A 23,373-nucleotide genomic window follows, 5' to 3' on the forward strand; every position below is an offset into this window, starting at 1 on the left:
TTGCTATAAAAACCTCCGGATTTCTGTTTTGTCCGAGGGCGGCTATCCCTTCGGAGAACAGTCCGTTCTTTGCTGGTCTTGCCCTCTTTTGGAAAAAGAAAATAGCCTGGAGAATCTGCAGTCCCTATCCTAACCTTCTGGGGCCATTTAGACCTCATACCAAACCTAGTTATCCACCCTGCCACTTTGCCCCCAAGAGGCAAACCCGTTCCAGGGACACATGAGGTATACTGGGCTCTGACGGCAACTTCATGTGACTGAAGAGCATGCCGGAAAGTTTCCTAGATTAAAGGTGAGGGGATTTACTGAGGTAAAGTTGTTTAGAGTTTGGCAGAGGCTTCCAGGCTAATGTCCTGTTAGTTTATCCTGATTTGGGGAAGGCACTTAAACGGTCTAGATCTAAACTTGTTTGTATTGGACCACTCAGCTTAATTTGTAGGCATTTCTAGGAGCCTAGCATTCTTTTAAAAAAAAATTTTAATGTTTTTATTTATTTTTGAGACAGAGACAGAGCATGAGCAGGGGAGGAGCAGAGAGAGAGGGAGACACAGAATCCGAAGCAGGCTTCAGGCTCTGAGCTGTCAGCACAGAGCCCGACGCGGGGCTCGAACTCAGGAACGGTGAGATCATGACCTGAGCCGAAGTCGGAAGCCAAACCGACTGAGCCACCCAGGCGCCCCAAGGAGCTTACCATTCTTTATCATGAAGTATTTATGTTTATGGGAGCCGGAAAAATAAATGTTGGGGCTCTTCAGCTGCAATAGAAGCTTTACAACATTTCATTCTAAAATCTTGAGGCAAGGAGGCTAGTTTCCATTTCTCCCCCCTATTCAATTGTGGGAAGAAACAGGAACTAAGAAAGATATCTATTAAAATGATTCTTATATCTTATGGAAAAAAAGACTGCCATTTGCCACTGGGCTCTTATTTTTGTCTTCTGATAATTAATAACCAACAACAGTGTTCACTTATATTGCAAATGAAACTATCAGAGTACATGACTCCTAAGCTCTTTTAATACCAAGGGCTTCATTCTTTCAGTGAGAGAGTATGAATTGCTTACTTGGGGTAGGCACATGACTGTGTGGCCTGCTGGACACATGGTCCCTCTTGCTGTACTCTAAATAGTGCCTTTGTGACCTGAAACAGTCAACACGTTTTTTAAAGCTACAGTGTGATCAGTCAATGCTTTTTTGCCATGTATGGAATTTCACATTTACATATTACATTTTCTATGGACAGTGGCATAATTAATTAATTCCATTTGTCTTCTAGGCAACTCCAGACTCGAGCCTATCCAATTACTATATAATCCAGATGAAAACTTGAAAATGGAACACTGGCAATTTCAACCCTATAAGGTAGCAGATTATAAGATTTTGCTCCTAATATTTAACTTAGACAAGACATATTGGAGAGTGTCTAATAAAAATAAAAACTATCAACCCCTATTTTATGTCAGGTGCTGGGAAAGATAAAATTAGGAATTGGTGCTAATCTGTAATCTTTCCAGTTTTCTCTCTGACCCAGCTTCAAATGTCCCAGTGCTAAACTCTGACTTGTGTTTTATTCTTTATGTGTTAGTTTGCTAGGGCTGCTGTAACAAAGTACCACAAACTGAGTGGCTTAAGCAACAGAAATTTATTGTCTCACAGTTCTGGAGGCTAGAAGTATGAGATCAAGGTGTCTGCAGGGCCATGCTCCCCCTGTGGGAGCTATGGAAGAATCTGTCCCTCCCCTTTCTCCTGGCTTCTGGTAGTTCTTTGGCTTGCATGGCATTTTCCCTGTGTGCCTATCTCTTGGGTCCAAATTTTCCCTTTTTATACAGACAGCAGTCCTACTGGATTAGGGCCCCACCCTAACCCAGTATGACCTTATTTTAACTAAATCTGTAATGACTGTTTCCAAATAAGGTCATATTTTGAGATATTGAGGGTTAGGACTTTAACGTATGAATTTTGGAGGGGACATAATGTAACACATTAGTTCAGTGTTTCTCAACTTTGGTCCACTGACCATATTCATCAAAACCACCTGGATGTTCTTATTAGAAATGCAGTCCCTAGGCTTCACCCTAGACACCTCACCCAAGGAGAAGAGTAATTTTTGCCCCTAGGGGACATTTATCAACATCTGGAAAAAGGCCCAGAGAAATGATGCTATGAGTATCTAGTGGACCTGAAATGCAGCTCAGCCACCTACAAGGCACAGGGAAGTTCCCACACAAGAAAATCATCTCACTTAAAATATCAGTAGTGCCAAAATTAAGAAACCCTACTCTAGAACCACTAGATCAGAACCTCTGGGAAAGGGGCCTGGAAATCTACATTTTGACAAGCCTCCCAGCAGCTCAGACCCACCTTCAAATTTGAAAACCACTGCAGATACAGAAGCCTTTACTAGGCATGTGAACACGTGCCCTTTTGCTCCAGATATTAGTCACCTCTCTTATCAGCCATGCTCACGATGATAAACTAATTAAATTAATTAAATACTACTTAGCAATTCACACAATTTACAAGTCTTACTCTAATGTTGATTTTAAACTGGACGTTTATGTACATCTTAACACTTCTCTACCACATTATATTATTTTTAATCAACTATCTGCATATTCTGGGTGTCCTTTGCCTGATGAAAAAACCATTGCCAATTTATGGTTTGGCAAAGCAACATTTTGCCTCCTCCAGTCCACTTAATTTCTGTTGTATTCTAAGTTACTGACTGACTTGTCTGTTTCATATATTGCTTTCATCCCTTGTCGGCCATGCTTGCTGTTCTCTCAATTCTTTTTGGCAGTTGAAATATTTTTTTAGTACATTAGTGATGTCTTAAGAGCACAAACAAGAAAATGGTAGCATCACAGGGAAAAATCCTAAAACTTCCATTAAAATAGGTCATTGGAAATTGTTATGTATTGTAGTATATAACAAACTGAGAATTTGATGCCTTTCTAAAAACATTGTTTTAAGTATTCCCTTTTGGAGAGAATCTTCTGTTTTGCTGGTAGGACTTCCATAGAGAGTTTGCATCATAACAGGCAAACTGTCCAGGTATTTTTTTAAATCCACAGATTATAAAATCAGAATATTTTGGTCCTGTATTAGCCTCATTGGCTATTACATTATCTAAGCCAACTGTTTTACTAATGACCTTTTGCTAGTTATCTAAAGTCATCACTGCTAAAATTTTGAGAAAACTCTAGTCTCCTCTTCCAGTAATTAGAATCCCCTAATACTTTCTTTGTCTTTCAACAATTTCTTAGGCATTAAAACTTCTCATGTCATTCAGATGTTCTTCCAGTGACATTATATGACCTTCAAACCTGCTACCTCTTTGGACTACGCAACCAACACCTGTATAGTCAGCTCTTGAATTCTAATGAGTAACCTAAGCTTTCCTAAGCCTTCATCCAAAACACTTTAAAAAAAAATTAACTTCATTGTTGAAAATAAGCAAGGCATGGAATAAGTAGCCTTTATACTAAGCTGAGTTTCTGATGTAAACATTAAAATCAAATGTATAAACAAAAGTGTGGTAACATATAGCACAATCTATACAGTTCAATCCAGGAAAGATCTTTTGTTGTGTTCACATGCAAAACTTGATATCTGATAGATGAAAGTTACACACTATAGTTCAGTTTGACTAGCAGCCAACTGTTGCCAGTGTAAACTGATCACTTAACAGATGAAGTCGAGACTTCTTTAAAGAAAGAAACAGAAAAGACAGAGTAGTGGGTTATAACGTCAGTCTCCCTTTTTCTATATAATGTTTCCTAGTGTCTGGAAGAGACCAGAATGAAGGACAGTGAGAACATGATAGAATTTTATAAGAGTCAAGTGCACTGGGCTTTCTAAACTACTGAAGACAGAAAGTCTTAAAATTGTTATCTAAGGGTTCCCACCCCTAAGAGTGATCCCTCCAGGCTGTGCTCCTCCAAAATTGGTACCCTCAGGAGCAGAATTGTCAAGTAAGATGTTTTCTTTCCCAATCACCTCTTCTCTAATGTCTTACTAGAGAGAAAAATGTGGAAGACAATCTGTGGTGGCAGTGGGTCCCAGTAGTACCCTTCAGGGTGACCAGGTCCATGACACCCTTCTCTTCCTTCCACACTTCTCTCAATGCCTTGCTCCTATCTCTCTTTCAAGACCCAATTAGCACCTTGCCACTTCCAAGAAGTGGGCTAGTATCATGGGAAAAGTGCTGGACTGAAAGGTCTAGGCCCAAATCTTGGCTCTGTTCCTTAACTATTTAAGGAAAATCTCTTGTCTTCTTGATGACTGTGTTTTCTAATCCTTAAAATGGGAACAATAATACTTGCTTCACAGCATTGGATACTTGGCACGTGGTGGGTGGTAAGTAAATATGTATGTATGTATTTATTTAAATGCCTCTGCCAGTAACTCCAGCATACCTAACTTCTCTTCCATCTTCCCGAGCCCAGGGCACATCACTTGTAACACTCACTTGTCACCACCACGGGATAGTTTTGTACTTGCAGACTTAAGAGATGAGTGGTTTGAATCTTTGAATACATAACAGCACTTCAGACTCTTAAGTAGGGTGTTCCTCTGCCCTCAGACATCTTAGAAGTGTTGGAAGAATGAATATCAAAATCACACGTATCTTTCATGGCTCTTTCTGTCAAGCTGATGTTTCCAAATAATGAAGGTAAGTGGTGGAGGTGTGCTGGTGTGATAGAGGAGTAGGAAAATAAGAAAGGGAGTGGTTATTGAGGCATATCAAATAGCAGAGGGAGTAAATGTACTTCAAATGACTTAGAGCTAGGGCACTGGATCTCCCTAGCTAATATCCCTTCTCTTTCTCAAAAAGCCCTCAAATATGCTGAAGGGAATGTAGGATTGTCAACTCAATCTTTCCCTAGTTTCTTTCCCTAGTTTTCTCGTAGTCCAGATTCAAGGAATGTTCTATTCCATTAGTGGTGGGATCCTGAAAATCATACTGTTACGGAGAGAGGGTAATCTGTTCTGCTTTGTACTTAGCTCTATGGGGTCAGGACCATGGTTCATTTTGTGTCTGATCATAGCACCTACCTTTGTATTTCTGTGAATGATTTTTGTCTTCTAAAAATATGTATTAGGTGAACTTTGGGAAATTCTTTTCTTTGTGTTGAATAGGAAATTTGAGGAGAATTTTCTCTCTGCAAAGTACTAACATTTTCTTTGCTATTAAGGGGATTCTATTAATTTTTAAACATCTTTCTTCAATAACTTATTATAGTATCTTAAATGATTTAAAGTCTGCCAAATCATAAAAATTTTATTGCTTTACCTCTATCTGGAATGAATTTATGGATATCAGATTTGCATATTAACCATAAATGAAAGAGAAAAATCCTTTAATTATATGCATTTTTTAAAGGTACCACATTGCCTACTGAGAAATTAGCTTCATTAATTGGCTACAGTGTCACTGTACAGAAATTCCTATGTAATCTCTTAGTGTTGCATCAATTCTTATTCATCCCATTAAGTTTATGAAATGTGATGAGCTCTCACCCAAAGGAGTAGTAATATAGATATACCTTATAATTAACCCAAACTTCTTTGAGGGTCTACATCAGAGAAAAAATTAAATATGGATTTTAAAAGTCTTCAAAGACACTACAGACCAGAATCCTGGTCATTTGTTTACTGTGTTATTTTTAAAGTGCTATAAAGAATTAAACCCAAGTTACTAAAAGGTTGAGCACTTGTAAAGAATTGAAAAATTGTAGGTATATATACATATATATATATATATATATATACACACACACAATACAGTATACTGCTTCCTGTGTTTCTTCTAAGTGGAAAAGTTATATTAGGTAGCTATTTCTCACATTTTTACATAAAATTATTTTCTACCATGACAAAATGAATCCCATGTTGTTGTTGTTGTTGTTTTCCTCTGCATTTCCTAGAAAATTAGGAGAAGCCTATGAGCTGAATCATCATAGTAGGGATCAAGGTTCTTCACTGTATGTATGTATGTATGCTGTGATACAATATCTGTACCTAGCAAATCTTGTCTCTCATGTTCCTTTAAAGCCATACCGAATCCCTCCCTTCCTTAATATATCATGCCCTTTGGAGCTGCTGTTTGCACTGACTAAAGCACCCTTCACTTGGTTAATTTCTACTCATCGTCTAGGCCTCAGTGTAGAACTCACCTCCTCCAGGCAGCATTCCCTCACTGGCTGAGGCTTGGTGGACTGTCCCCTCCTATGAACTTACATAGCACTCTGGGATAGCTCTCTTTATCATAGCATTAATCACATAGTATGAAAATTTCACTTGTCTGTGCCCCTTCTGTAATGCTATACTCTAGGAAGACAGATGCCATCCTCTTCATCTTTGCATCCCCCGTGCCTACCGTGGGTGAGGCATGTAGAGATCTTCAGCAGATCTCTACAAAGGAAGGGGGGACTGGATAGTGCATTATTACTATTGCGTTGAGCTTTGAAGACACACAGATGTAGAGAAAGTGACTTATGTCTGAGTTTTTGTAGTGTGATGATCAATTTGTTTTAGGTTTCAAATTCTAACCTAAAGTGCTGTGTGATGTTCACAAGTAGTCGAGAAAGTACCACGTAGGTACTTGTCTGTCACTTTTCAGATAAATGTACCAGTGGGGCCATTGCATGCCTTTCATGCGACCCTATGTACCTACATGGGGTAGCCCACATGTCAGTGTTAGTTACCAAACAGCAAATCAAGCACACGGATTCTTAACAGATTGAATCATTCCATTTTCTGGAAGAGAATGTATCTACAATTTTGATATCAGTCAAGGGAGGTATCGTTCTAATGTTACACATATGCAAGACCTTTCCTATGCTACAGAGCTATTTCTGGGTTTCTTAAGCCCTTCCATTCCATCACAAGCTTCTTGCATGTCTTCTTGAAGCTTTAACAACCACAGTGTCAAGTATGGTGCCTAGGACATTACAGGTGCTCTGGGAACAGTGAACAAATTACAGAGTAACAATTTTGAGTGTTATGCAGGCATACGGTCACTTTTCATGTTATATTTAATTCACTCCTCACAGCAGCACCAAGAAGTATTAATTGTGATCCTTATCTTATGGAGAAGGAAATTGGGATTTAGAGATGCTGTAAGTTTGCCCAAGGTCACGTTACTTCAATGTTGGGAGCAGAAGTTTAGTCGAGGAGAGTCTGGTCTGAAGCCCACCCCTGTTCCACCACTACACTCTGCCTTTCATTACATGCTTACTGAACCAATTTATTAATAATTTCCATAGGAGACAAATGAATCATCCGGCACAGCTAATTCATCTGGAGGAGGGGTGGACAGGAAGTATGTTGATGGGTTATATAACTGAACTTTTGTCTTTGAGACCAGTAGAATTAGCTATTAAAGATAATCAGAAACACAATATAAACAGTAAATAGAGCTGTGAATACACTAATGTGGCTTGCAGACGTAGGAAAGGGAGTAACTCTTCTTGATAAAAAGCATCAATCTAACTTCACCCACAGGTCTTTAAGAGAAACAAGATAAGGCAGAAATGGCTAGTTGACCATGTCTTCCATCCATTCTCCCTTTCCTCCTTGGAAACACAATACTAAAGGTCACAGCTCCTAACCTCCCTTGCAGCTAGTTTTGGTACACTGAATTGTGTGAGAACTTCACACAATTTTCTTCAGAGGGAAGTTTCCTTCAAAGGGAAGAAGAGTACCCTTCTTCCTTTTTCCCTCTGGCTGGGATGCAGATGTGATGGGTTGGAATCAAATAGCCACTGTGGATTAGGAGATGACAGGCCCAGAGTTGACCAAAGCAGCGCCATAGGAAGAGTCTAGCTTCTGATGACCTTGGAGCGGCCATTTCTGCTCTGGATTGCCAAATTCTAGACTTCTTCTATGTGAAAAGGTAACGAACTGTCATCTTGTTTAAGCCAAGAATGGCAGTGGAAATAGCCAATTTAGTGATTTCCGTCATTCAAAAAGTGTCCCTTCTGCGTGTGACTCTGTTTGTATTCAATTTATTTCATCTTACAATACTGCAGCTGTTCATATTTCCTGGACACCAAGTGTGGTGCACAATAATACTAGCAAGCAGCAAATATCATTACTGTGTCATAGGCTGTTTGGGTATTGATCCTATCTAACAAGTTCACAATCCTTTGAACTTCAGAGTCCTTTGTAGGTGACTCTGATTTAAGACCAGGAGGCCACATGTAAACCCTCCAGATGATCTCAAATTTTTCATTATACCATTTAGAAAATTAGGCCCTACTTCGGCTATCCCTAATCTGACCATTATCTAATGCCACATCATTTCCCCCCCAAATGGCATATTATATAGTACTTGATACTTAGCAAATGTTTACTGAGTTTACACATAATACTGTGTGAAACATTGTGTTGTATACAGCAAATTCACAGACGGATTGTAAAAGGTTTTGAATCTTTTAGAAAGTAATCAGTTTATTGAATGAGGTAAACTCTGTGGGGCACACATAGGAAATGGCTTTATTTTTCTCTAACCTTCAAACATGCACTTTCTCATTTCTGCCCTGTAGATAACCCCTCACATAGATCTCCTGGCTTTTCAGCCACTTTAAGTAAGGTTTACTTACTTGTCAGGTATTAAAAGACAAGTACAGTTCAGTCTAAATCCAAACCCAACATCTAATTCTCTAACCCAATTATATCTTATCTCACATATAATTCAAAGTTTCCCTTGGCTCCTCCAGCCCCCAGCCCAGGCCTGCTCCAAAGCTCAGGCACCCAGAGTAAGCAGGGTGTGTTCCCTCCCTCTTCCATTACTCTCCACCCATTGTAGTAAATGCAACTCCATTCTAATCTCCACCCTTTATTTCTGCCACATTCCCTCTTGCTCACTTCTCTCCAGTCCCGCTGGCTCCTTTCCACCCCAGAAAATACTGTAAACATGTTCTTGCTAAGGGCCTTTGGATTTTCTAGTCTCTCTGCTAAAACACCCTTCCCCCAGCTATCTGCATGCCTTGCTCCCCCACCGTTAGGCCTCAGACCAAAAGTCCTCTGATCCGTGAGATCTTCCCTAACCACTCCCATCTCAAATTACACACACCCACAGCGATCACTTACTCTGCTTTATTTTTCTCACCTCATCATCTGATAACTTACACTTCTGCTGGGAAACAAGGTGCCTGTCTCCCCTTCTGCAGATACCTTTCCATCTTTATGGGGGAGGTTGGGAGGTAGCACAATTTTCTCTCTGTGTGAGAAGAGGAGGAAAAAGAGTCAAAACACTCTCCGCTTCTTTGAATTCCTGTTATCCTTGACTTCTTCAATGATCTTTAACAATTTGGCCATGTCATATTTTTATGTGGAGGTGAGGGTTTCATAGATACTGAACTGATTTGTTTTCTTTTATGAAGTTTGACCTGGATGTTTCAGACACTCTACTTAGAATGGGGTGGGGTGTGTGTTTGTGTGTAATTGTCTCTTATTATTCCCGGCTTTGGGACTTTAGCTAAAAACAGACAACATGCTGAGTAAATAGGAATCTTCTCACAAACTAATGTACTCTATTACAAAAAGAACATTTGAATTTGAGTTCACCATTATGATATGAACAGATGGTTCCAAGAATTCAAGATGTCCAGTTTTTAGGAAATAGGAACCTAGGCATTTCTAGAGCTCGAAAGCAATATAAAATTGTTTATGCATCACTATGGTAGAAAGCTACTGGTTCTGGCTGTGTAGGGTTCATTCTTCTTTCTTCTTGGACTAACACCCTTTGGCTGCAATGAATGTTCATGGATGAACATGTGACCAAATTTGGTCCAATTAGAACAAATACTTGGGTGTGGGCTGGAAAGGAATCTGGAAGATATATGCCTAGTGCTGCTGGGGACCTCCCAGGGAGAGAACTTGCCTCAGAGTGAAGGCAATAAAAAGGGAAGTGAATGCGAGAGATGGAAAGAGACCAAGGTGCAGTCATACTGCACTGGATCCAGCCATGCCTGCAGTCAATGCCTAGACTTTTTATAGGAGTCAATTAATTTCCTTTTTTTTCATAAGCCAAGTGGTTTGGCTTTTCATCACTTGCAGCCCAACTGTCCTGGTTGTCATTCCATTTATTGACTTTAAACCCTTGCCTGTGCGTTGTCATCAGAGCTGCTATGTCCCTGGCATATTTTCTCAAGATGGACTTTTTCCAGGGAGTGATGATAATTGCAAGGACCTATTAATGTCCCATTCTGGGATTCTTCTGGCCACAGGGCACAATGGAAGAACTATTGTTAATAATTATTTTGACAAATACAGTAATGTTATATTTGGTTGCATAGTTGTGTTTATGATTCTGAATTTTTCTGTTCTACGTATCCCTGAAGAAGTTTTCTTTTCTTATTCATTTTCCATAATAGTTCAACATGGAAGGCTTAAGCGTGCCTGAGTGGCTCAGTCAGTTAAGCGTCCAACTTCGGCTCAGGTCATGATCTCACTGGAGCCTACTTCAGATTCTGTGCTTCCCCCTCTCTCTGCCCCTCCTCCTCTCACGCTCTGTGTGTCTCTCTCTCAAAAATAAATATTTAAAACATAATAATTTCACATGGAAGGCTTATATTCTTTTTATTCATCATTTTTATTAGTTAATCTTTAGAGACACTCTACAAATATCTTTAGGTTACTAATCTTTTATGTTCAAGTATAAGTTGTATAATTAACTCTAAAGGTATCAAAACTCTTTAAGAAACCTAAAATCCTTTAAGATCTAAAAAAATATATTCTCCCTAGTGCCTGAGACATTCTTCTAATAAGGAGATTTATAAAGTAATATATACCCCAGAGTGGTTTACATCTTTGAGAACTCTTAGCAGTGTTATTGTTGGGAAGATTAATTTTTTTGGACAAAATTAGAAATTATCCCTAATATCATGATTTTATACACCCATTAAAGATCTAAGTTTAATTTCCTCCTTTAATATTAAAAAAATGTTAATGTTTATTTTTGAGAGAGGGAGAGACAGAGTGTGAGTGGGCAAGGGGTAGAAAGAGAGAGACAGACAGAATCCGAAGCAGGCTCCAGGTTTTGAGTTGTCAGCTCAGAACCGGACACAGGGCTCAAACTCATGAACTGTGAGATGGTAACTTGAGCCGAAGTTGGAAACTTAATTGACTGAGCCACCCAGGCGCCCTTTTCCTCTTTTTATTCTTAACAGAAAACATTTATGGAAAGAAATATCAAAATTTGAGACGAGATTTGAAATCAAATTCATCATAGATTCAACCAAAAGGAAGAACTTTGAGCACCAGAATCCATGAAACGTTATATGGCATTTGGTTTTGGTTTTATCCTTCTAATACGTATGTGGAGAAACTGGAGAGGTTCCTAAGAAAAACAGGAAAAGATTAATGGGTAGAACATGGGATAGGTAAGGAAAGAGCTGTTCTTTCCTTTCCCGAAAAAGGGAAAGCTGACCTTAAAATTCCTGTGTTTGGGGGTGCCTGAATGTCTCAGTCAGTTAAGTGTCCGAGTTCAGCTCAGTTCATGATCTCATGGTCCTCCTAGTTTGAGCCCCACCTCAGTCTCTGTGCTGACAGCTCAGAACTGGAGCCTGATTCTGTCTTGCTTTCTCTCTGCCCTTCCCCCGCTCGTACTCTGTGTCTCCCTCCCTCTCTCTCTCTTTCTCTCTCTTTCTCTCTCTCAAAAATAAAAATTAAAAGTTTTTAAAAGAATAATAAAATGTTTATTAAAAATATTCTTGTGTCTGCTCACTTATTAATTCACTAAGCAAATATTTATTGCATGCTTACTGTATACTAGGCACTATGGTAAGTTTTCATCCTATGGGATGGGAAATAGATATAAAAATAAATCATACAAATTATGAAAAGAGCCTAAATGTCCATAACTGATGAATGGATAAAGAAGATGTGGTTTATATATACAATAGAATACTGCTTGGCAATGAGAAAGAATGAAATCATGCCATTTGCAGCAACATAGATGGAACTGGAAGGTATTATGCTGAGTGAATAAGTCAGAGAAGGACAGATATCATATATTTTCACTCATATATGGATCTTGAGAAATTTAACAGAAGACCATGGGGGAAGGAAAGGGGAAAAAATAGTTAGGGAGGGAGGCAAATCACAAGAGACTCTTAAATACAGAGAACAAACTGAGGGTGGATGAGGGATGGGGGAGAGGGAAAATGGGTGATGGGCATTGAGGCACTTGTTGGGATGAGCACTGGGTGTTGTATGTAAGCCAATTTGACAATAAATTATATTCATAAAAATAAATAAATGGCTATAATCACTAATAATGTTAAGTAAGAGAGAGGTTCCAAGTACTATGGGAATCTAGAAGAAGAGCCGGTGAACCTGTGAGGGCAGTGATCAGGGAAACTTCCAGTGGAGGTGGGGTTTGACCTTGAGGGATGAGCATGAATTTTCCTAGTGGATAGGGAAGAAAATTTCAGGAAACGTGCAAAATAAAAACAGTGAGGATTCCCCGAGTAGATTACAATGGAGAGGGAAGAAGGCAGGAGTGGACTGGATAACAAAAGAGACAAAGGTAGGCAGGGAGGCAGGTGCCTGGCTATTCTTTAGAATTTGGAGCTGTCTTAAAGGCAATGGGGCATGGCTGAAGATATTAATTTAGGGAGGAAAATTATCATATTCGTGTTAAAAAAAAAGCCTTTGTGAAGGGTTTTCAAAGGAAAAAGCTAATGAGTTCCCCATATCCACAAGTGAAAGAATAACATGAAAAAAGCTGAGATGGGTAGGACTGAATTTTTGCAAGAGAGTATATAGTAAAACAAAAAACCTTGACCTGGTGGGTGATCAGGCAGAGCTTATGAAACCTGGAGATGTTTTATTAAAGGATGGTCATCTTTTACATTTTATGTTTCTGGGTGAGGCAAGAGGTTAGATATGCTTAGAGTTTCTAAAGTGTGTTCTTTAGAAGACTTGTTAATAGATGTTTCATGAATAGAAAACAAAGTTTCACTGCTTTCTAGAAGTTTCTTCTGCATAACTGGATATGACTATTTACTGTAAGACTTTTTTTTTTTTTTTTTTTTTACAAACTTTAACATGCTAATGTGCCTTGTGAATCTTTGAGTGAGACATTGAATTTAGGGTTTCCAAACTTAATTGATCACGGGATCCCTTACATGGAGTGCTTATGTCCTGTTCTGAGGAGCACATTTAGTAAAATACTGAAACGGATGCCTTTGATTCTCTTAACCAACTCTAAGATTTTCCCCTTAGGTTCTGAAATCCTAAAAAGTATTTAAAACTTGGAATTACTTTTTTATAGTATTTATTCATTGCAAGTGATTTATCTTAGAGTTCTCAAGCAAGTCTGCCAATATTAAATAACAACTAGGCAATGATTAGCATTTAGAGTCCTTAAGGTTGGATAAATCAGATAAAATGTGAACATTTTTGTTGGCCTTAAACATAAATCCAACTAGAATCCTATGGACCAACCTAGTAGACAATCTGGGAAAGCAAAGGTTTCATCTTAAAGAATTAAAATAGAAAATAGAAAATCTGTTCCTTATCTTCCCACCTGAAGTTATTACCTGATACAACTCAAAACTCACAATGAGAATTAGAATTCTAGTTTGTTTAAACAAAGAGAGATGGAACTTTTGAGTCACCTAATGCACATTACCATTGGGAACATGACATTAGGTTACCAGACAGAAGATTAGGGGTGTTTAGAGAAATCTCTCAAGAATAGTTAGATTTTCTAGTGATTTAATTTAATCCTGGGATTGCAAATAGATTTCAATTTAAATGTCAATTCCAATTAGTTGACTGTGTTGCTTGCAGTGTTGGACTGTAAATAATCAAGACTAAATCTCAATGCAGTGGAACAAGTGTGGCAATTGATGAGAAGTATCTATTTGCCTTCTGTGGGGAATAAGAGTGAAACTCCCAATCCTTGGTTGCCATCTCCCTATTAAGTTATACCTGGAGGTATGTTAGGTCATAAAGGGAGCTGTTGAACTGGATTGGTTCAGAAACAACTATTTGATGGGGTGCCTGGGTGGCTCAGTCTGTTGAGCGTCCAACTTCGGCTCAGGTCATGATCTCGTGGTCCATGAGTTCGAGCCCTGCATCGGGCTCTGTGCTGACAGCTCAGAGCCCGGAGCCTGCTTCAGATTCTGTGTCTCCCTCTCTCTCTGCCCCTCCCCTGCTCATGCTCTGTCTCTCTCTGTCTCAAAAATAAATAAAACATTAAAAAAAAAGAAACAACTATTTGAGAAATACAGGTCATTAAAAAATGATTCAGAAGACCTTATCAAATCACTTTGTGTATAGCCACATAGGTGTGAAAGGGAATCATATTACACTGATTTGAGTTAGAAATGTGAACTTTTCGGAAATGTGGTCCAATACCAGACCCCATAGGAAGAGATCCTTGACAAAGAAGTCTACAAATCTTTTAGCATATGGAGGTGTAATTCCTGTTAGGAAACTACATAGTTGGTCTTTTCTGTGAGTACATGAAGTTCATGTTCATTATTATCTGTTTTGCCATGTGGCACTGTAAATCCTTAAAGGAATTCTAAATATAAAGAGGAAAGAAAATGAGGCCTCTGTTACTCACAGGGATCCCAAAGTCCCTTCAATGGGTGACACTCAAATCAAGGGATACTCAAATCAAGGAAAATAGTGACGTGTCCTTGTTGACCACGCTGCATCCAGACAAATCCCAGTCCACAGCTCCTGGTGGAGCTTGTCCCGTTGGTGGATGAGCTGCTGCCCAAGTCTGGTGACACACCTGGTGAGTCAGGGACCGTGACAACTTCATACCCAACTTCCTGCCCAAACCTGAGCCAATTTTGTTTCTTAGCCAAACAACATACAAAACAACTTGAGGAAAATATAAAGTTATGCCCTTCCAAGACAGTCTGTTTCCAGTAGTGTCTGGTCTGTGGCTAAAATTCTAGACTTGAAATTAGGGGAGCTCAGAACTGTTGACAATTCTGCTTCCCCAGGCCTATATTTCCTCATATCTGCAATTGAGAAGAGGGGGAATCTAGGGGAAGGCTAGAACAGTGCCTGGAAATTTATTTGATCTTATTTATTTATTTATTTATTTATTTATTTATTTATTTATTTATTTATTTTAATTCAGTATAGTTAACATACAGTGTTACATTGGTTTCAGGTGTACAATATAGTGATTCCACAATTCTATACATTACTCGGTGCTCATTGTGATAAGTGTATTTTGTTTTTATTAAGTAAACTCTACCCTCAATGTGGGGCTCAAACTCAGAACCTGGAGATCAAGAGTCGCATGCTCTACAGACTGAGCTAGGCAGGTGCCCCTATAGGTGAACTCTTAATCCTCATCATTTATTACATCCATCCCCCCACTCGCCTCCCCTCTGGTAACCGTCTCCTTGTTCTTATAGTTAAAAGCCTATTTTTGGTTGTCTCTTTTTTTCTTTGTTGATTTGTTTTTTTCTTAAATTCCATATATGAGTGAAATCCCATTGTCTTTCTCTGACTTTTTTCACTTAAACATTAAATTTTTAAATCCATCTATGTTATTGCAAATAGCAAGATTTCATTCTTTTCATAGCTGAGTAATATCTCATTGTGTGTGTGTGTGTGTGTGTGTGTGTGTGTGTGTGTGTGTGATATCTTCTTTATCCATTCACCTATGGATGGATACTTGGGCTGCTTCCATAATTTGGCTACTGTGAATAACGCTGCAGTAAACACAGGGGTGCATATATCCTTTTGAATTAGTGTTTTGTATTCTTTGGGTAAATACCCAGTAATGGAATTACTGGATCATATAGTATTTGTATTTTTAATTTTTTGAGGAAACTTCATACTGTCTTCCACAGTGGCTGCACCAGTTTGCATTCCCACCAACAGTGCATGAGTGTTTCTTCTTCTCCACATCCTCACCAACACTTGTTCTTCCTTGTATTTTTTTTATTTTAGCCATGCTGACAGTTGTGAGGTGATATCTCACTGTGGTTTTGATTTGCATTTCTCTAATGATTAGTGATGTAAGCATCTTTTCATGTGTCTGTTGGCCATCTGTATGTGTTCTTTGGAGAAATGTCTATTTATGTCTTCTGCCCATTTTTAAATTGGATTACTTATTTTTGTTTTTTGTTTTGGTGTTGAGTTATATAAGTTCTTTATATATTTTGGATACTAACTCTACTAGATGTGTCATTTGCAAATATCCTCTTCCATCTCCCATTCAGTAGATTGTCTTTTTGTTTTGTTGATTGTTTTCTTTGCTGTGCAGAAGTTTTTTTTTTTTTTCTTAATGTTGCCCCAGTAGTTTAGTTTTTGCTTTTGTGTCCCTTACCTCAGGAGACGTATCTAGAAAATGTTGCTAAGGCCAATGTCAGAGAAATTACTGCCTGTGTTCTCTTCTAGGATTTTGATGGTTTCCTGTCTCACATTTAGGTCTGTAACCCATTTTGAGTTTGCTTTTGTGTATCGTATAAGAACGTGGTCCAGTTTCATTCTTTTTGCAGGTAGCTCCCCAGTTTCCCCAGCACTATTTGTTAAAGAGACTGTCTTTTTCCCATTGCATATTTTTGAGTGCCTGGCAACTTAGTGGTCCCCAATAGACACTGAATGAATGAATGAAAGAAGGGAAATGTCTGCCTTTGGTTACTGAGTCGTTTTTGGCAAGGTGAAAATGAAAAGCTTTGAATAGTTTCAGCATCCCCTTGAACATAATGATTGGCTTTGTGGACTCTTCATCTTGCTCCCTTTTTGCAAACTACATTGGCAAACAGAGAGCACAGGCTAGGATTCCTGCCCTTACTGAAGTTACATTTGAATTTGGGTGTTGAAATGCAGTAAGGTTAAGTGGCAGGTGTCACTCATGTTTCTCTAGTCCTATTTCTATTACACATCTTCTTACAGGTTTTTCAAAATTTCTTTGCAATTATAGATATATCCGAGCATAGAACTCAGGCCTGCAGGAAACAAGCAGCTGTCAGCGTGGGATCTGCTAATTTACTTTCAGAACATATATGTGTATATATAATTACTTGCTCCTTCCCTTCCGTGGAGCCCTCTGGAGCCAGAGCTCAAGGACAATGAGGTCTTCAATGTTTGCTGATAGATCAAGGCCAAGGAATTCAGCTTATATTGTGTGAAACTTCAGGGCAGCAGGAGAACAGCTACTCTGAAAGAAGAAAATATGATGTCTTCTGAGAGAGTTTCAATATGTTGGATTTATTTTTATGTCATTTTTCACTGGCTTTTTAAAAAGCCAGATCATACCAATCATTTCAATATATTGAAAACATGTGTAGTTAAAAAAAAAATGTTTCCTGAAGGAAAACTGTATCAATGATAGAGCCTCTCAGTTTTTGTTTTTCATGGCAAGTTCAACACTATGAACAAGTTCTGTGAGAGTGAAAATGCAGATAGAACTTTCCTCCCAATTGTTTATTCCTAACGGTAAGTCCCTGTAGGGCATCCCAGCTAGGTGTTAGCTCTTAGCTCCCTCTTGGTGGTGTGTGTGTGTGGGGGGGGGGGGTACACTCTGTGAGATACTGTAGCCCCTCGTTGAGCCATTACAGACAGGGGGGCCCATCATAAATCTGAGCCACACAGGCACATATCCTGACCCCAAGGGAGGAGGACCTCGGCAGGACATCACTGTGCTTGTAATTAATTCACAGGTGAATGATTCAGATTTCACATTTCAAATTTGCATTTATACTAGTGAAGCAAAGAATCCTTTGTAAAACACTAACTCGGAGGGCTTCCTTACCTCTTGCCTGGGTTGTTGTCATTGTGTCCTAACTGGTATATCTGCTTCTGTTCTCAGGGGACTTGAACACTGATTAGAATCACCAGGTAAAATACAGAAAGCCCTGTTAAATGTGAATTCCAGATAAGCAAAATAATTTTTTTTTGGTATAAGTTTGTCTCAAAAGGTTTAGTCAATTTTGCCCCCAAATATTGCATGGGATCACTTAACATATGATGGACTGACTTATGAAATCTATTACAGTTTTTTTTTTTTTAATCAGTGCCTACCATTTCCAAATCTGTGTCCAGCCTTATCATGTGTGCTAAACTTAGTATCTCCATTGTGATGGCTTGCAGGTAGCATGTTGAAATCTAAACTCATTATCTTCCCTGCCCATAATCTCAATTTCAGCCATCCATCCAGTTGCTGAACTGCTCTGGACCATTCATTTGCCCTTAAAACCATTAGGTGGGTCCACAAGCCCTCTCACAGGCCTCTTTGTTTCTCTCTCTAGTCTCAGCAATCAGCGATACCTTTAAAAAGATTATAGCATATTCCTTCTACTGCTTTCTCTCTCTATTTTTTTTTTATGTCTTTCCTTTTAATCAAGTGACTTTCAAAGTTTGGACAATCTCACATACACACAACACACATGCACACACACACACACACACACACACACGGGCATATGAAGGTACAGAATCAAAAGTTCCTTGTAACTATACTTACCCTTAAAACCTGAGGGGCATTCATAAAACCTGATTTTTTCTATTCTATTTCATTTTTAAAAAAATTGCAATCTGGTGACACCCTGAATTGATGAATCATGACCTGTGGCTTTAAAAAACCACTACTGATTCTATTTTATACATAACGATCTGACAGTCATTATAAAACATTGAGCAGATTGTGTCACTCCCCTGCTTAAAATCTTTCAATAATTTTCCATGCATTAGCCTGAAGAGAAAGTAGAAGATATGCTCACTGTGGCATTAAAAGCCTCTTTTCTCTCATCAGCTGGTCCTCTTGTCTGAAGAGCACTCCTCCCTTTAACCTAGTGCTAATGCCCACAATAAACAAGTTCTGCAAGCTCAAATGCCATTTCTTTAGGAGGCTTTCACTGACCTTTTAGCCTGGGTGAATCCCTTTCCTAGATGGTCTTCCATATTTAATACTTTCATAGCAGAACCAACCTTTATGAGTATTGGTCAGTCCCTCAATTGCTCAAAATCCTTCAGAGGCTCTTCATTTCATTCAGACTAAAATCCAAAGTCCTTCCAGTGGCCTACACAAACCAACATGATCTTTCCTCCCACCTCTTTGACCTTATTTCCTACTATGCTTTCTCCTTATTGACTCTGCTCCAGCCATTCTGGCATCATGATCATTATTCCAGGTTGGCCAGGTATCCTCCTACCTCAGGACCTTTGCATTTGCTGTTATTTCTACTTGGAACACAACACACCCTACAATATTTACTGGACACTCTCTCATTTCTACCAGTTTTCTCAAATGATACATTGTCAGTGAGGCCTTTTACAGTCACTGTATTTAAAATTGCATCCCCTATTCTGGCACTCGATTTTCTTCTTTATTTTGTATTAATTTATTTTATTTATTATATATCTCTCTCTGCTAGTATGTAAACTGTAAGATGATACAGATTTTTTTTTCATTGCTAAAATCCCAGCACCTAGAATAGTATTTAGTTTATGTAGGTGCTCAGTAAATTTATTTGTTGAATAAATGAGTGAGTCAATAGGTAACTCCTGTGTATCCATTGGTTGTTGTTGTGTATCCACTTTCAAATCATTGTTTTCTTACAGGAGGATATACCTGTTCTGTTCACCAGTTGTACCCAGCTTATTGCCTGGCACATATTAGAGTCTCAAAAAACGATTTCCTGAATTAAATTCACTTACATTGAGAGTGATAACAATAGAGAGAGAATAGTGTGTGCCACTTTAAGAATAGTTACATTTGTATTCATAGTGTTTATAACCGGACATTACAGCTCTGTACACAATCCTTAGAAGAGAAAACTATTAGTACAATGTATTCACTTTCTTTTGCTGGAAGGAACATTAGCCTTATACTGTTTGCAAACACCAAAAAATTTGAGGAGCATTTTATAGAGAACATGGTAGAAAAAGAAGTTTGCTGACTTCAAAGTAGTGGCACGTACACAGTCCCCCTTTGCTGTAATCATAATCAAATAGAACATAGGTCCACAGTTCTTCGCTGAAAACCTTTAGGACCAGCTGGATTCAGGACTCATGTTTTCCCCCCACCCCAGGTCTCAGAAGGTGGATGTGCTCATTCATTACATACACAGCAGACTCTGGGGCAGTGCCCCATAATTAACCATGTCAATACTTCTGCAGAGAAAAGTACAGTTGGCCTTTGAACAACACGGGTGTAAACTGCATGAGTCCACTTAAATGTGGATTTTTTTTGGATATATACATTATTGTAAATCTATTTTCTCTACCTTATGATTTTCTTTTTTATTAAAAAATTGTTTTTAATATTTATTTGTTTTTGAGAGAGAAACAGCATGAGTGGGGAAGGGTCAGAGAGAGAGGGAGACAGAATGTGAAGCAGGCTCCAGGCTCTGAGCTGTCAGCACAGAGCCTGATGTGGGTGGGGTTTGAACCCATGAACCGTGACATCGTGACCTGAGCTGAAGTCAGACGCTTAACCCACTGAGCCACCCAGGCACCCCTACCTTATGATTTTCTTAATTATATTTTCTTCAGCTTGATTTATTGTAAAAATACAGCATATAATACATATGACATACAAGATAATGTGTTAATTGACTATTTATGTTATCAGTAAGGCTTCTGGTCAACAGACCTGTTAGTAGTTAGATTTGGGGGGAGTCAAAAGTTATACACAGAGTTTCCACTGTGTAGGGATTGGCATCTTAACCCTTCGCGTTGGTTGAGGGTCAATTGTAGGACTAGTGACACTTGGTAAGGTAAAGACAACAAATAGCCTACATCCATTCCATTCTAGTTTTTCCACGGAAATGAGCTTTGATGCCAAAAGAGTGTAAAAACCTTGGTTTTCAGAGCTTTTGAGTTGTTCTTTTGGCTTTGGGGTATTATTTATTGTTGCTGGGTGGTAACACTGTGTGCTGCATGGCCGGAGGGCTGTTGCCCTCAAGAAAGTTCCTGTTCCTTTCTCAGTTTCAATGCTAGTGATAGAACAAATGATACATGATTCTGATTGAATGGCAATTCAGTGTCATCCAATAACCCAATTGTCTAATATTGAATGAATTCATCTATAATAATTCAAGTAAATAGACGCAGGAAGAAAAATGTCCTGTTCCATTCAATATCCCAGAACCATGACTACAAGAATGTAGTCCCATCATTAGTTATGAAACAAACAAACAAACAGACAAACAAACAAACAAGGTTTTGATTTGATTGCCTCTAGAGTTTGAAATCCTTAAGGCAGAAGCTCTCAAAGGTTGGTATTCAGACTCTGTAGTAGGAGTCAGCAAATGTTTTCCATAAAGGGACAGACAGCAATATTTTTGACTTTGCAGGCTACATATCTTCCCTGTCTGTGTGCATATTCTCAATACCTCCTCTGACTCACCACCTCTATTGCCTGCCCAGAGAAGACTGCCTGACCTTGGCCCTGTTATCATGTTTGGATAAAACTGTCAGAAGAAAATCCTGTTGGCATTCAGCATTTGGATTAATAAAGTGTTTTGTAGGAGTTAGCCTTGATCACATAACCACTTTTCTCTAGTAGACGATAACCAAATCATTTCTTGCTTGTGAGAAAGTAGCTTCTCAATGAAAGGGCATTTTTCAGAAGAGATTCACCTCCAGCAGGAGGTGGCCCAAATGAAGATCGTGCTGCCATTGGAAGGCTGGCAGATGTCATAACCTTCCTTGTGAGTTCTAGGTATTTTTTTCTAGGACACTGTTTGGGTATCCCTAGCTGGATCCGTATCATCTAACTAAACAAAAGTCTGACTTTTCACTTATTAAAATTTAACTGCCATGGGGCACCTGGGTGGCTCAGTTGGTTGAGCACCCGACTTCAGCTCAGGTCATGATTTCACGGTTTGTGGGGTTTGAGCTCCACATCGGGCTCGCTGCTGTCAGTGCAGAGCCTGCTTTGGATCCTCTGTCTCACTCTCTCTGCCCCTCCTCACTCATGCTCTCTCTGAAAAATAAAAATATAAGTAAATATTTTTTAAAAAAACCAGAAACTTCCAGCCTGGGATATGATGATGATGATGATGACAATTAAAAGGTGCTTTTTACTGGGTGTTGTATGGAAACCAATTTGACAATAAATTTCATATATTAAATAAATAAATAAATAAATAAATAAATAAACAAACAAACAAACAAACGTTAAAAAAATAAAAAAATAAATAAATAAAAGGTGCTTTTTAACACCTAAGCATTTTACATCCATTCTTTTGAGTAGTCAGTATCACATCCCTTGTAGTAAGTACTATTAAGAAACCAAGACTTAGATCAAATGTTTTGTCCACGGTCAGCCAGTTAGTGTCAGAGCTGAGTTTCTAACCCAGGTCTTGCAGAGTCAGCCCTGTATTTTTGAGTATGATAGAGTATTACCTCATAAATATATATAATTCTTGCATAAGAAGAGGAAAATCTTATTTATGCCTTGATGTTTGTGTAGATGACCCTACTGTGAGAAATATTTAAAAAATTGTTTTTGCCCAGGTGTCTGAGTGGTTTAGTTGGTTAAGCTTCTGACTTCAACACAGGTCATGATCTCACGGTTTGTGGGTTCCAGCCCTGCGTCAGGGTCTGTGCTGACAGCTCAGAGCCTGGAGCCTGCTTCCGATTCTTTCTCTCTCTCTGCTCCTCCCCCACTCATTCTCTTTCTCTCTCTCTCAAAAATAAATAAACATTAAAACATTTTTTTAGGGGCGCCTGGGTGGCGCAGTCGGTTAAGCGTCCGACTTCAGCCAGGTCACGATCTCGCGGTCCGTGAGTTCCAGCCCCGCGTCAGGCTCTGGGCTGATGGCTCAGAGCCTGGAGCCTGTTTCCGATTCTGTGTCTCCCTCTCTCTCTGCCCCTCCCCCGTTCGTGCTCTGTCTCTCTCTGTCCCAAAAATAAATAAACGCTGAAAAAAAATTTAAAAAAAACAAAACAAAACATTTTTTTAATTGTTTTTGTGTATAGTATAATGGATGCCGTTCTTTTTGTCTGAAGAATGGTGACATGGACGTTTCTTTTTTAGGGATACTGGCTTCTTTTTAGCGTAATCTTCTGGCAGGTTGTTGAGTTTTTCAAATGTGGTTTTTAAAAAGTCAGCTTGAATTTTGTCACAAAGATGTTATTTCCAAGGGAGTATTAAAACCTTTGTGACATTTTTCCATTTAAGTAATTAAGATGGTTTTAATAAGGTTTGAACCTTCCCTAATATGCATGGAAAACAGTGAAGAAATAGAAAAAATTAGTTAATTTAGCACCTATGGTATGACTAACAGTCTTTTCTCAATTAACTTATGATGAAAGGCTTTACATTTCTTGTTCCCCAGGTTTTCTGTATCTAGAGGAGCAATATCAGGGGATTATTTTAAGCTCATTGAAGGCTTTAGGAGTCTGCATTTTATCAGTAGTGCATGGG

The 23,373-nt window shown here is 38.8% G+C and overlaps 1 protein-coding gene across 1 annotated transcript in view; it reads left to right on the top strand.

The window, feature by feature from the left end:
* LOC123586573 (serine/arginine repetitive matrix protein 1-like) overlaps nt 1-23,373 on the top strand; it is a 118,368-nt gene that overhangs the window by 3,687 nt on the left and 91,308 nt on the right. The window contains exons 4-5 of the mRNA XM_045455805.1: nt 38-292; nt 1,276-1,361. Coding sequence (XP_045311761.1) covers nt 38-224 — 187 coding nt within the window. The 3' untranslated portion in view covers nt 225-292; nt 1,276-1,361. The remainder of the gene's footprint in view (nt 1-37; nt 293-1,275; nt 1,362-23,373) is intronic.

Source organism: Leopardus geoffroyi, chromosome C3 (assembly GCF_018350155.1).
Source record: "Leopardus geoffroyi isolate Oge1 chromosome C3, O.geoffroyi_Oge1_pat1.0, whole genome shotgun sequence".
In the NCBI taxonomy this organism is placed as follows: domain Eukaryota; kingdom Metazoa; phylum Chordata; class Mammalia; order Carnivora; family Felidae; genus Leopardus; species Leopardus geoffroyi.